The 13,295-nt window shown below is 31.5% G+C and overlaps 1 protein-coding gene across 1 annotated transcript in view; it reads right to left on the reverse strand.

The window, feature by feature from the left end:
• LOC134692215 (p21-activated protein kinase-interacting protein 1-like) overlaps positions 1-13,295 on the reverse strand; it is a 30,931-nt gene that overhangs the window by 12,860 nt on the left and 4,776 nt on the right. The window contains exons 5-7 of the mRNA XM_063552669.1: positions 11,734-11,816; positions 9,963-10,025; positions 9,462-9,559 (exon numbers count right to left, since the gene is read on the reverse strand). Coding sequence (XP_063408739.1) covers positions 9,462-9,559; positions 9,963-10,025; positions 11,734-11,816 — 244 coding nt within the window. The remainder of the gene's footprint in view (positions 1-9,461; positions 9,560-9,962; positions 10,026-11,733; positions 11,817-13,295) is intronic.

Consider the following 13,295-nt stretch of genomic DNA (forward strand, 5'->3'; position numbering starts at 1 on the left):
AATGCCTTTGAGTGATACCTTTTTAGAAACTGTTTTCCTAAATCATCCTAATGGTCCAATAAAAAATGGGTGTCTTTCGCCTCATTTTTTCGTAAAATCCAATCACAAAGTTCGTGCGATAAAAAGTTGGAAAAAACATTACAATAATTGCCGGACCAATGCATGTGTAGCGGGCAGGGGCTTGAAATGGTCCGACCCAAGAGTTTTTACTCAAATATTATGAGTAGTTTGTATATAACAAAGTCAGTATGACAAGATATGAGCTGGTCAGTATAGGCATTTGCTAAAAGTCACATATACAAGTTTTCTATATTTTATTCATTTCAAGAATCATATATTTTCAGTTATATTCAAGATATGACAAGATTCTATTCAGAATAATACATCTAGTGATTTATCTCTAAACTCAAGAGATATTTTCTTATTTATCTCTACACTCAAGAGATATTTATTAACTTATCTCTACACTCAAGAGATAATATTCAGAAAAATACATAAAAAGGCTGAGTTCTGCTATCTTACTAAGAAAATAAATTACCTAAGAGAAAATCCTAACTTCTAGTGAATTTAGTCAGAAGACCTTTTTCTAACTATTTTTGTAAAATTGTAACTGAGACCTCACCAGTTACATAAAAAAAATGTTTATTATTATTAGTTATATTTCAGAGCCTTTCCTGAATAACTAATAATGAAATACAGTTTATACCATTCATAAACTGTTTTGTTTATTATAATTTCCAGACCTTTAGGAAATTATCCCTTAACTTTATTATAATTTCCAGACCTTTAGGAAATTATCCCTTAACTGCCTACTTTCCTATTTAATTCTATTTATTACAAAAAGACAAACGTTAACATTAAACATGAACTTCAATGAACAATTTCAATAATCCTAACTTTAAAAGATAAACTAGAAATAAAGCTTTGCCGCTAAAATGAAATATTCCTTTTTAACTGTGAAAACGCTAACTTTACTATTTTCCTTTACAAATTTACCTTTAAAAAAAATAAAGTTTCTAAGAAAAATTAACCATTTTAACTAAAATAAATAACGAGCAAATAAAAATACCAACTGTAAGAACCAAAAGTTTGAGCAGAACTGACGTCCAAGCGTCGAAATTACGTCAATGTTGGATTGTTGGAAAGTTGGAAAATTGTTGGATTGTTGGAAAGTTGGAAAATTGTTGGATTGTTGGATCGCGTGCTTTGCCGTCCAACTAAATATTTAAATTCTATAATAAATTACAAAAATCACAATAATATACAATTTAAGTACGCTTTATATAATAAACATTTTATGCATGGTACTAAACAAATTTCTATGGTAACTAAAATACAACAATATATACAGCGCCACCGGAAGTCACAATACGTAAACAACACTGCGAAAAGTTTGAGTGTCACCGGCGGATCAAAATGTGAAATATCAAGGATAATGAACATTAACATCAACAAAACATTGAAGACGTTGACTACAAATACTAAAAGGAATTACAAGAAGTATGTGAAAACAGTTGACAACACGTAAAAATAGTGTTTTTATTGAACAATCGTCCCAAGTGACACATGGGTTCTACTGCGCATGTCAATACATTTCATTCATAAAATTCAAGCACAGGTGCGTGGAATTTACTACGATTTACTACAGTTTCTACAATTGGATCTTCACAAACATACAAGACATTCAGTTGGATTATTCAGTGGATTATTACTATGAACTGGTAAATTATAACTTGAACTTCAACTTGTTTATCAAATATACAAATGACAGTAATTCAATATTTCTAGAAAACTCATAACATTGTAATTGTTCTAACTTGACTTTATTAAATGTGAATTAAAACTTATTTGCTTCAATTATCATATGTTCCAGACTACAAGCATTATACAAGTAGTATAATACAAGTTATTTGACACAGTTACTGTTTCCTACATAATAACTTTCATAAAAAATACAGAATATTAAACAGTATGCTATATTAATACCAATTTAAAACATACATCAAAATATCTTACAAGTCTACGTACTAGACTTGCATGTCTATAACACGTCACATTAAAATACATGTACCCTAGGTTCGTACTCTACATTTTACCCCCTTTCCATTATTTGCGTCCCCGCAAATAGTTTCAACTTATGCAAAAGTTTACAATTAAAGTTTGAAATATTTTCTTCTGCTTTACACTATTCCAAAACTGCATGACATTAGTTTTCTCATCAACACAAATACATCATAATAAATTACCAGATATGTAAAAATTATACATAATTATATCCTTTTCATATATTTACAGATACACCAGAAGATTCAACATAGTGACCATCAGCACGAGGGCGGTAAATACCAGATAAACATACATAGATACCAAATGTGGAAAATTACTGAACGTTATAAACAAACTGGAACATGGCTAAGAACCAGAGGTTCTCTAAAGGAAAATTTTTAGTTACCATGCAAACAGTACCAAAATATTTAAATATAAGTTCAAAATTTATACTCAAAATTTTACTTTTAACACTTAAAAGCTTTTGACTATTTCATAAATAAATAACTTTTAATCTTTCAACTTTCCAAAAATATATTTTCAGTCTACATAAATTTCTAATAATTTCTATATTAACCATAAATTACATGTACTTTTGATATTTACAATTCAAAAAAAACAATACCATAACATTTCTTTTAAAAAATTAAAAATACATGTACATCTTATTCAATCTAAAATTAATTGTCTCTTCATGTAGCTACCAGCTGGGACTTCTTCTGTTTCTTTAGTGCAACTGGAGCTATGTTGCTGTATGTACAAAATGTATTGTAGGGGGTGGTTCTGGTGTTAGATCTTTTTCTTTAGTAGTCAAATGTCTTCCTATTTCTTCTTTGGATACCCCCTTTCCAGACTCTAAGTGTGAGTCATGAAATTGCAGTCTTCTCATTGCAATTTGGTTATTTACTTCATGTGTGGCTTCACATTTAAATAGCATCTTTGGTTCATGTTCAACAACTTCTGATGAACCAATAACTGTTTCTTTATCATACATGTATGGGTTCATAGTACTACATGTACTAGTATTACGAGTAACATCTTGGCTTATGTTAGCTTGGCTACTATTACTATTAACTAAACATGGTGCCATTGCTAATGGAGATCTTTCTGAAAATTTCTCAGTGGGTTGTAAAATGCAATCTTGGACTGTTTCAGGAGGATCATCAAGTCGGTCAATAAAAACATCAACAAAATTTTCAGACCTTGCAGGAATTTCATAGTAAGCTTCCCCATAAATTTTTCGTATAAATTCATTTCTTTGACCAATTTGTGTACAATGGACAGCATGACCACCGAGCAGTATAATTCCATCTGTTAACTTTATGTCAGCAGGACCCCACTGAGATTTCATCAGAACGTCTAGTCCTAACAAAGCTTCATCTTCTATATTGGCAACTATCATTTCTGCATTAAAACATAAATTTCCTAATTTAATTTCAAAATTAGCTTTCCCTAGCTCCTTTAGGGGTTTACCATCAGCACAAGCTAAAGTATTAGACTTTTCCAAGATTGGTCTATTAACATGAGGAATTTTATTAAAGGCATACAAGGATAATACTGTCCGGACTGCCCCTGTATCTACAGTAAAATTTACCTCAGACCCTTGGATATGTCCTTTGACATAGACTCCATCACTTCGGAGTACTTGTCTTGCAATAACATTACTTGCAACTGACTGTTCACTTCCTAAAACTGGATTAGAACAAACTAAATTTGTATCTTCTAATGTGACAGAAGATATATTACTATTGCTACTAGTTTCCTCTTTACTATTACTATTGCTACTAGTTTCCTCTTTACTATTACTATTGCTACTAGTTTCCTCTTTACTATTACTATTACTACTAGTTTCCTCTTTACTATTACTATTGCTACTAGTTTCCTCTTTACTATTACTATTGCTACTAGTTTCTTCTTTACTATTACTATTGCTACTAATTTCCTTTTTACTATTACTATTACCAATATTCTCCTCTTTACTATTACTATTGCTAATATTCTCTTTACTATTACTATTACTGCTAGTTTTCTCTTTACTATTACTATTACTATTGCTAATATTTTCCTCTTTACTATTACTAAAATTTATACTGCTTGTTGGCTCTTGTACACTAATATTGTCCAATTTATGACCATTTTCATTTAACTTAAGGGCTAACTTCTGGTCAACTAGGTTAACCCTTTCTAGTTTAATGTATATGCGTCTGACCGGCTACTATCATGGTTTTGGGGAGTGTAAGGTTTATTCGTCTGTCTTCGGGGCGTGGTCTTGTTATTCCTATAATCAGTTTCTCTATTGGGATTATCATAACATTTTCTGGCATAATGACCAGGTTTACCACAGTAGTAACATTTTGGGATGTTTTCTGGGTAATTGGTATTTTCTGAGATGTTATTCCTATAATTCCCATTAGGAATATAGGGTGGGGCATGGACATTGAAGGGCTGTCTGTCCAACTGTCTTTCATCATAATTGTGTACTTTTACTGATGTCTGTGTCACATCTTTTCTTTTCTCGTCTAGGTACATTTGGTTAACCATCTTCTGTAATTCATCCTTGGTTACTGAAATTACTTCTTTTTCTGAACTTGTGGAATCTTGCTTGTTGAAATTGGTGTTCTCTTTCTTTAGTTGTCTTACTTTGGTATTTCTTCCTGAATTGCTTTCATGGGTTTCAGAAGTTGTCTCCTTATAGACAATGACCTCTTGGACTGCTTCCTCTATAGTTTTGGGGTCTTTATGAAGTTCAAGGTAAATTCTAGCTTCAGTATCAGACAATCCCATTAAAAATCTTTGGAGCAAGTCTTCCTGCCTGATTTTTGCATGTCGGTTAGAATAGGCCTTGTCGTATAAGCGTTTTAATTCTGCAGAAAAGTCTGCAGTGTCTTCATTAGATTTCTGGGTACGCCTATTAAATTGTATCTTGTATGCTCTCTTATTTTCAAAGACCCCAAATCTATTCCTAAGTTCTGTGGCTAATTTTGAGTAATTCTTTAGTGTTTTACTATTTAATTGGTCAAACACAAAATCCCCAGCTTCCCCTTGAAGTCTGGTTAACAATTCACCCAATTTATTTCTGTTATCCCAATTTTGTAGGTTTGCTACTGCCTCAAACCTATTAATCCATACCTCCCATTTTTCTTTTCCTGTGAAAGAAGGGAGTTTGGCATTGGAAAACCCAATTTTTGACTTTGATTGTTTACTTTGGGTTATAACATCTGTGTCAATACTATTAGTATCAATATCAGAGCATGCATCACTAAATATTTCATCATCAGATTCATCACACTCAGATGCTGATGTAAAATCTAAATAACTATAAGATGTAAAACTTGGTTTACTTTTTCTAACTTTAGAAAATGAATTACTATTATTAGCAATTGTTATACTTTTAGCATGTTTTGGTTGCTCACTTGAAGCATTACTATGCCTATATTGTTTTGTAATGCCAGTAAAAGCATTTTGAATGGCTGTTACTACTTGACCAGTCATATCTTGTATAGCTACTTTGATACTATCATATACCCCAGAATCACCTTGATTTTGAGGTTCTGACTTATTTTCTGTATCATTTTGCTTTCTATTTCTGGAGGACCTTCTTGGAGAGCCAGTTTTTCTAGGACTTGGCCTCTTACTTAATTTGGATCTGGGTCTGAAAATTACTGTTTCTTCTTCTTCCTCAGTCTCTATGTTAGACAAGTCATGAGAAACTTCATAAACTTGATCACTTCCAGAATGACATGGTTCGTCATCAGTGGTATAGACAGTATGGATTTCACTGTCTTCTGTTTCTGATTCATATTGGCTACTATGTCCCTTATTATAGGTGTCAGTCTTTCTTGAACGAACAGACCTTGGTTTACCCATTGCACTGTTACTCTATTACACTTCAAAAGGTTCGTATCACTGGATTCAATAAAGTTTAATGAATCCCACCGAGGATGCCAAAATTATGTAGCGGGCAGGGGCTTGAAATGGTCCGACCCAAGAGTTTTTACTCAAATATTATGAGTAGTTTGTATATAACAAAGTCAGTATGACAAGATATGAGCTGGTCAGTATAGGCATTTGCTAAAAGTCACATATACAAGTTTTCTATATTTTATTCATTTCAAGAATCATATATTTTCAGTTATATTCAAGATATGACAAGATTCTATTCAGAATAATACATCTAGTGATTTATCTCTAAACTCAAGAGATATTTTCTTATTTATCTCTACACTCAAGAGATATTTATTAACTTATCTCTACACTCAAGAGATAATATTCAGAAAAATACATAAAAAGGCTGAGTTCTGCTATCTTACTAAGAAAATAAATTACCTAAGAGAAAATCCTAACTTCTAGTGAATTTAGTCAGAAGACCTTTTTCTAACTATTTTTGTAAAATTGTAACTGAGACCTCACCAGTTACATAAAAAAAATGTTTATTATTATTAGTTATATTTCAGAGCCTTTCCTGAATAACTAATAATGAAATACAGTTTATACCATTCATAAACTGTTTTGTTTATTATAATTTCCAGACCTTTAGGAAATTATCCCTTAACTTTATTATAATTTCCAGACCTTTAGGAAATTATCCCTTAACTGCCTACTTTCCTATTTAATTCTATTTATTACAAAAAGACAAACGTTAACATTAAACATGAACTTCAATGAACAATTTCAATAATCCTAACTTTAAAAGATAAACTAGAAATAAAGCTTTGCCGCTAAAATGAAATATTCCTTTTTAACTGTGAAAACGCTAACTTTACTATTTTCCTTTACAAATTTACCTTTAAAAAAAATAAAGTTTCTAAGAAAAATTAACCATTTTAACTAAAATAAATAACGAGCAAATAAAAATACCAACTGTAAGAACCAAAAGTTTGAGCAGAACTGACGTCCAAGCGTCGAAATTACGTCAATGTTGGATTGTTGGAAAGTTGGAAAATTGTTGGATTGTTGGAAAGTTGGAAAATTGTTGGATTGTTGGATCGCGTGCTTTGCCGTCCAACTAAATATTTAAATTCTATAATAAATTACAAAAATCACAATAATATACAATTTAAGTACGCTTTATATAATAAACATTTTATGCATGGTACTAAACAAATTTCTATGGTAACTAAAATACAACAATATATACAGCGCCACCGGAAGTCACAATACGTAAACAACACTGCGAAAAGTTTGAGTGTCACCGGCGGATCAAAATGTGAAATATCAAGGATAATGAACATTAACATCAACAAAACATTGAAGACGTTGACTACAAATACTAAAAGGAATTACAAGAAGTATGTGAAAACAGTTGACAACACGTAAAAATAGTGTTTTTATTGAACAATCGTCCCAAGTGACACATGGGTTCTACTGCGCATGTCAATACATTTCATTCATAAAATTCAAGCACAGGTGCGTGGAATTTACTACGATTTACTACAGTTTCTACAATTGGATCTTCACAAACATACAAGACATTCAGTTGGATTATTCAGTGGATTATTACTATGAACTGGTAAATTATAACTTGAACTTCAACTTGTTTATCAAATATACAAATGACAGTAATTCAATATTTCTAGAAAACTCATAACATTGTAATTGTTCTAACTTGACTTTATTAAATGTGAATTAAAACTTATTTGCTTCAATTATCATATGTTCCAGACTACAAGCATTATACAAGTAGTATAATACAAGTTATTTGACACAGTTACTGTTTCCTACATAATAACTTTCATAAAAAATACAGAATATTAAACAGTATGCTATATTAATACCAATTTAAAACATACATCAAAATATCTTACAAGTCTACGTACTAGACTTGCATGTCTATAACACGTCACATTAAAATACATGTACCCTAGGTTCGTACTCTACACATGGTAGGGACATGCAAATACGGACTGTCATACAGAAAACAGCCTATATTACATACATTACATAACCTTGATGTTCATATAAACCAAATGCAAAGGCTATTTTAATACTCAGCTATCCAAAAATGAATTTTATAGCACACTAGCTCTTATATCTGAAAAATTCACAGGGGCCAAAATGCGAAACTACACATCTAACTGTGGAGTGCTACCTTATAACTCAAAAACCAAAGCATTTAGAGCAAATCTGACAGGAGTAAAATTGTTTATCAGGTCAAAATTTATCTGCCCTGAAATTTTTAGATGAATCAGACAACCCATTGATGGGTTGCTGCCCCTAAATTGGTATTTTTAAGGAAATTTTACTGGTTTTGGTTATTATCTGGAATATTATTATAGATGGAGATAAACTGTAAACAGCAATAATGTTCAGCAAAGTAAGATTTACAAATAAGTCAACATGACCAAAATGGTCAGTTGACCCCATTAGGAGTTATTGCCCTTTATAGTCAATTTTTAACCATTTTTCGTAAATATCCATGATCTTTTACAAAAATCTTCTCCTCTGAAACTACCGGGCCAAATTAATCCAAACCTGGCCACAATCATCATTGATGTATCTAGTTTAAAATTGTGTTTTTTGACCCGGCCAACCAACCAAGATGGCCGCCACAGCTAAAAATAGAACATAGCATTAGGGGTAAAATGCAGTTTTTGGCTTATAACTCAAGAACCAAAGCATTTAGAGCAAATCTGACAAAGGGTTTATCTGGTCAAGATTTATCTGCCCTGAAATTTTAAGATGAATGGGACAACTCGTTGTTTGGGTGCTGCGCCTAAATTGGTAATTTTAAGGAACTTTTGCTGTTTTGGGTTATTATCTTGAATATTATTATAGATAGAGATAAACTGTAAACAGCAATAATGTACAGCAATTTAAGACTCAAAAATAAGTCAAAATGACCAAAATGGTCAATTGACCCCCTAAGAAGTTATTGTCCTTTATAATCAATTTTTAACAATTTTCATAAAATTTGTAAATTTTTACTAACATTTTCCACTGAAACTACACGGACAAGTTCATTATAGATAGAGATAATTGTAAGCAGCAAGAATGTTCAGTAAAGTAAGATGTACAAACACATCACAATCACCTAAACACAATTTTGTCATGAACTGTCTGCTTCCTTTGTTTAATTCACATATACCAAGGTGAGCGACACAGGCTCTTTAGAGCCTCTAGTTTTATGATACATTCTACATAGAGAGGGCTAGGAGGGGTCCTAATCCCAAAATCCTGGGCTTCAAAACATGAAATCCTGAGGTCCCGAATTTAAATCCTGACCTCCCCAAATTGGAAAAAATAGTTCCCACATCCCGAAAGGGTCAATCCCAAAATCCTAAGCTTAAAAATGCCCGGTCCCAAAGTCCTGATAAAGGTTGAATCCCCCCTCTACATAGTGTTGAAATGATACATATTTCTAACCCACAGCTTTTAATGATGTCAAAATCAAAATGGAGTAAGTAATTATAGCTCACCTGTTTGTCTCTGTGTCTATTTGATGGAGCTGTTGGTTATTAGTTATATCATGGAAATTAACTGTTCCACCTTCACATCCATAAACCAAAATGGTGTCCTGAAAGTATATAAAATATATAGTCTTTGTTGGTACAAAATTTGATTCCATTTTTTCTTTAATTTAATATATGACTTAATATGCATTGCTACTTTGCTATACAGGTATTACACTTTATTTCAAAATTCTGTCTATACTTGTATTTTGGCATTGCACATGTCATGATTTTCTTTGACTGAATATGATGACTTATACATGAATGTTCAAGCTGAATATGTTGGATGGTGATGAATGTTTGGTGTAAGTTGTTGCAGCTCAATCCTTTTGGGATACTTCTGTTCAGAACAAAATGTAATAGAATTTTTTCTTAAGACTTTCTTTATCTAATATTTTGAATAAAATGCCCAGTTTTATAAACTATGAATGGTTAGATTTGCCATCACAGTTCTTGTACTATACTTACCGATAAGAATGCTACATCATTAGGTCTTCTCTCTGTTGTCATTGTACAATGTATTGTTGCTGTCTGAATAATAAAACTGTTATGATAAGAATCTACTTATTTTTGGCCAACATGTAATTTCAGCATATTTGAATCATTTGCTATTTGGTTTTATGAGTCAAAAGAACTTTATTATTAGCATAAGGGGGGACAAAATAACACAAAGGCCATTTTCAAAGTCAAGGGACCACAAAAGTGGCCTTTTTATAACTTCCCCTTTGTGAATCTGTATCATACATTAACGCATCTTGTAAATTATAATTCAGTTCTATTATTTGTCTTATTTCATCATAATCCTTCTCCATAATCATGCTAATACAGTACATTCCGGTTATTTGCATAGCCTATTTGTCAGACGAAATTATGCAATAAAGCGGAGTATGCTTATATCCAAAATGACCAATTACGGAGTCAAATAACATAGATAGTGCAGATCAGCAAAGAAGAAAGATGTACGTCCATAGTCCACTTACAACATAATGAATGCTTATTTATTCTAATAAAAGTTATTTGTCTACTGTCATACATTTTATTTCATTGTGTATTCTTTCAATAAAGTTTATAAACACATTTTGTTTTAGGTTATTTATGTACCGACTTTTCCTTTACCTGAGATACAAAAATAAAATTGTTCTAAAAATAGATTTGTTTCTATGACCCGGATGTACAAATTAAATTGTTACGCTTTGTTTAAAATAAACTATTTAACAATACTACACAGTTTATAATCATTGTAAACAATAATTGTGCAATGAAATGCCTTTGATATGCAGTATTTTCCAATTACACAGTGCTGTTACACTGTTACTTTAACACCGATAGTTTCGTTTATGCAAAGCAGTTAACAGGTGATGGGGCCATGCACGGGTTATTTGCTGGACACAAGTGTTGAAAGTGAGAAAATATAATAATCAGAAGTTAATTTTCTTTTAGAAAAATATTAAAAAGGCAAGATTGATATATAAAATTCTTCAACCATATATAAATGCCCTGTAATATTTAACATAAATGTAGATCACCCAAGCTGAATTACGAAATTACACATTGGATAATGATCGATAATTAGCAGGCGTTAATGTTTTAAAAATTCACCCAAAATATAATCTATGAACAATGTTTGAAATCCAATCAATAATTAACACCTTTTGAGATAGAAGATCATAGAATGGTTGTGTTTTTACAACAATCAGCTGATTGACATTTTTATGACCTCGAGGCTTAAAATAGAATATGGGAAACTTTACCTGTGTACACATCGAGGCCTTTTCTATAATCATATAAACACGAAAGATACTGTTTTAAAACTTTATTTGAATAACACACAAGTAAATGTGAAATAATAATGAAAATTATGATATGCATTCAAGAAAATATACTTACCAAATTGCCGTTTCCGGTCAAAAATCTCGTCAGTTTTAACTGAGCATATCTAGCTGGCGATTATTTTCTATGCAATAAACCGAAATGCCACTTGTAAGGCTATGCATATAACCGGACAATTTAACATTAGGTGAATGGGAAATGGTTTTGTGCAGGAGAAAAGTATGCAATTAACCGAATTATGCTATTAAGCGGTATGCAATTAAGTTGAATCGACTGTACTGTAAACAGTTGTTGTGTGGCAGCATTAATTTTTTTTGTTTAATTATCTGCTTCCTGAGAGTGGTTTGTTCAGAAATCCATGAACCTACGTATCCTATATACAATTCTGAGTCCTTTTACACATACACACCTCTACTTTATAGATATCTATCTTTGTTTGAAATACAACTGCATAATATGTTCCATCTGTAGACCATAACACCAAATCAGCAACTGCAAATAATAATTTAAAAGTAAATACATGAATTTTACAACATATTTTCAACATTCAATACCGTATGAGCAAGATTAGCACTTTTATACAAATTCTTATATAAAATTCAGGAATATTAATCTAAATACTGTCAATTTTATTCTTTCATGTATTGACTTTATAGATCCTCTTTTTATTTATTTCTAGTTTAAGAGTTCAAATGAGATCACATTTACATATACCACTGATAAAACATTCTGTTCAACAGGCTTTATCCTGGACATGGATCAAATATCTGCCACTGGATGATAAGCAATCAAATAATTTTTTAATCGGTCCTACAGACCTATACTATGTATTTTATATGGTTTGCTTCTTGCCCCCTACAGATCCATCAAGGATTAACAAAATGAAAATGAATCACAGCAAAATGATAAATGATGTCACCATTAACAGTATACTGAAAAGTCCTGCATGTAATACATTCTTTATATGGTTCACTACTGACCCCCTAAAGACCATACAGGGTGAGTAAAATCCATAGGAGATTTGGCCTTTCGGCCTCATCCCCTATGGATACAACTAACCCTCTATGGATCATAAGGGGTCAAGGGAATATAACTTATAGTAGCAAAGTAAACCAGATGCTCCGCAGGGCGTAGCTCTTTACGACCGCAGAGGTTGAACCCTGAACGGTTGGGGCAAGTATGGACACAACATTCAAGCTGGATTCCGCTCTAAATTTGGATTGTGATTAAATAGTTGACACAGCATAGGTTTCTGACACAGAATGAATGTATTCAAATGAACTTAAAATTTTTGTTTTCTCTTAGAGCAATTCACTATGCTGTTGAATATTAATCCTCTCAAAAAAATGTTTGAAGAAATTTTCTTTTTATTTATGAAATTTCAAATGAGAAAAATTGAACCCAATTTTTTAATCACATCCCCCTTTCCCTTATTCCAAAACTAATTTCAATTAAAATATTCTAATGGAGTTTGCAACAATTACTACTCATTTAAATACATCATAAAATATTAAGATGTAAAAAAACTGCTTGTTATCACTGAATGGTAAAGATTATTTAAATTTATCAGTTGGTAGTAAAAAGTGAATATACATTGTATATTGTATATAACAAAGATTTAAGTTGATTCTGGACAAAGAAAGATAACTCCAATTAAAAAAAAATCTTGCAGATATTTCTTGCTTACTATACTGGACAAAGAAAGATAACTCTTAATTAAAAAAAAAATTGCTATTTCACAATATTGTGAAATTAGATATTTCTTGCCATTGCACAATACTGTGCAATTGAAAAGACTTGCTATTGCACAATACTTAATATAATAATTTTAGATCCTGATTTGGACCAACTTGAAAACTGGGCCCATAATCAAAAATCTAAGTACCTGTTTAGATTCAGCATATCAAAGAGGCCCAAGAATTTAATTTTTGTTAAAATCAAACTAAGTTTAATTTTGGACCCTTTGCACTT

This window comes from Mytilus trossulus, chromosome 1 (genome assembly GCF_036588685.1).
Source record: "Mytilus trossulus isolate FHL-02 chromosome 1, PNRI_Mtr1.1.1.hap1, whole genome shotgun sequence".
In the NCBI taxonomy this organism is placed as follows: domain Eukaryota; kingdom Metazoa; phylum Mollusca; class Bivalvia; order Mytilida; family Mytilidae; genus Mytilus; species Mytilus trossulus.